General features: G+C 38.3%; 1 protein-coding gene across 1 annotated transcript; it reads left to right on the plus strand.

Annotated features, from left to right (window-relative positions):
• Positions 1–795: 795 nt before the first annotated feature.
• Positions 796–1,356, plus strand: LOC138036588 (vesicular inhibitory amino acid transporter-like). Its single transcript, XM_068882727.1, has one exon. The coding sequence runs from the start codon at positions 796–798 to the stop codon at positions 1,354–1,356; it is 561 nt and encodes a 186-aa protein (XP_068738828.1).
• The last annotated feature ends 1,190 nt before the right edge of the window (positions 1,357–2,546 follow it).

The following is a 2,546-nucleotide window of genomic DNA, read 5'->3' on the forward strand; positions in this document are numbered from 1 at the left end:
CCTGGACTCGCATGAATGTGAACAACAAAGTGAACCTTTTTGGCAAAGCGTTTTAGAAGTTAGATATGAGTAATAGTGTCTTATTCGGGCCACTTGAAAGTGGACAAAATTAATACCTTACAGCAGGAAGAGATTTAATTATAGTTAGAACCAGAGAGCCAAGGCAAGGGATTGAATCCCTGTGCCGAATGATAAATCATTTAAAAATATATTTTAGATCGCCACCCGTGCTGTGACGGTTATTGTTAAACTGTCGTTTACGCTATAACTATGTTTTTTTATTCGTGTCTTTCTTTCACATGAACTGACCCGCAATGATATGTCGTCTATGAAATAATCACGCAGTATTATGAATGGAACTAATAACGGATTTTAGCTTTTTAATTTTCATCGGAATAGGGAAAACTGTGGGTGATTCTCTCTATTACTTCATTTTTATTCTTGTTTAGAAACTCAATCGTATTCGGTCAAAATTTAATGATTCTAAATTTTGTCTTAAACTTTCTTTCGTTTTCTTTGCCCAAGTGGGGGTTATTCACCATGCGGCCTTCTTTGATTTTAAACCAATAACTTGCAATTGATAGGGATGAAATTGACCACTATAACAGAGATTCTAACCCCTTCGTTCGTCTCTTTATCATAGATGTATGAGGTATATCTACTTTTTTGGTTCGGTCATGTTTCGGTAAACCTATATTGTTTTTTGTATTGATCCACAGATCATTTCCACAGTGGGTACATTTTCATTCTTGTTGTTTAAAGCCTTCTGCAAGAAACAAGACTTCCCTTGTGATAATGAATTCAGGTGACCTTTCTGATGAAGATCGCGAAGCTATCTTAGAGCTGCAGTCCAGCGACGCTGAATCATCCACCGATGACGAATTCGAAATTCCCATAGAAAACAGAAGCTCGCATCAAGGTTCTTCCTCTGGCAATTCATCACTCTGGAAATCAGTTGCTAATCTCATAAACTACATGGAAGGCATTGGATTTCTTGCATTACCATATGCCATCAAACGGGGTGGAATTACCATTCTTGTGGCATTTTTAATACTTCCAGTTTGTGCGTGGTACACAGGAAAACTTCTAATAGAGTGTCTTTATGACACAGATAAAAGAACAGAAGAGTTAGGTCAAGATCCACTTTCAAAGAACTGGGAGAAATGCTTTTACCTAAATATGGAGGCTATGTCTTCACAGGTTTTGTGCAACTGGGTCTTTTTTTTCCTCTGTTTCATATCTAGTTCTATGCGGATCACTTATGAGCCACAGTCTCCCGTCATACCTCTTACGATGACAGCGTGGATATGCCTTGCGGGAGTCGTGGTTTTCCAACAACTTTTCTTAATTCTATGAAGGAGATTGGTTGGTTAAGTATGATAAGTATTGTTGCATTGATTTCAGTTGTGATAACTGTTCTTTGGTACGGGATGGCGCACATGGACAAGTGGACTCTGGAGTCCGTTCTATTTTGGAACGGCGAAGGTGTAAGCATTGCTCTTCCAATTTGAGCTTCGCCTATGCCTCGTTGTATATTTTACCTACAGTTGAACATAGCATGCGCGAAAAACACAAATTCAACCTGGCTCTTGCATTAGCCTACATCATAACGTTTTCATGAAGACAGGGTTTTCTCTTTTTGCGTTCTTGGCCTTTGGATCCAGTACAGATCAAGCTATACTTAATAATCTACCTGAAGGCCCAATTCGCATGTGCACCAGTTTTCTTTTCACGGCAAGTTGCATACTTTCGATATCTTGACTGTTTATCCAATATTTGTCTTTATCCAAACATCTGAAGCCTACGAACAGGCCTTCTCCAAATTCCCAAGGACCGGTTTGTTTCTCAGTCGGACAATTGTTGTCATTCTGACGGTGTTGGTGGCGATTATATTTCCTAAATTTGCCTTGTTGTGTCATTCACTGGAAGCATAATCGAGTCAATGTCTTTCTTTGTTGCGCCATGTGCAGTTCACCTGAAGTTGAAATTCAAGCAACTAAAATGGTACGAAGTTTTGCTAGATGTGCTTTTTATCGTAATAGGCTTTACTTGTGCAGTATTTGGTGGTATTTCCTCCAGCCAAGCCTTAGTTGCAGGTTAACTGAATCTTGAAAAAAGTGATTATCAAGGTAACTCGGCCTAACTTATCACTTCAATTGTTTGTCAGCCACAGACACTGAATTCCGAAAATGAATACCGACCGTTATATGTTGGGGAGCTTACGCAAGGACGACGACGACGGCTTAATGACTCGGAGCAAAGAAAGAAAATGGCTTAGCACGCTTCGCTCGTGTGTTTTACATTTCGATACAACTGCAGTCTTCGACGGGTAACATGAATGATAAGAAATCGATGAGAAAATTTAAATAAAAACGTACGTTGCAAAATGATGAGAATGTAAGAAATTATGAATATTTGTTAAAAAGAATGTTGTATTGTACAGGTAAAGGGCTCTTTTTAACAAATATTCATAATTTCTTTCATTCTCATCATTTTGCAACGTACGTCTTTATTTAAATTTTCTCATCGATTTCTTATCATTCATT

Source organism: Montipora capricornis, unplaced genomic scaffold (assembly GCF_036669925.1).
Source record: "Montipora capricornis isolate CH-2021 unplaced genomic scaffold, ASM3666992v2 scaffold_489, whole genome shotgun sequence".
NCBI lineage: Eukaryota > Metazoa > Cnidaria > Anthozoa > Scleractinia > Acroporidae > Montipora > Montipora capricornis.

Bases quoted from the DNA above. Each gene is read 5' to 3' on its own strand.
- LOC138036588 (XM_068882727.1), top strand. From the start codon at position 796: ATGAATTCAGGTGACCTTTCTGATGAAGATCGCGAAGCTATCTTAGAG.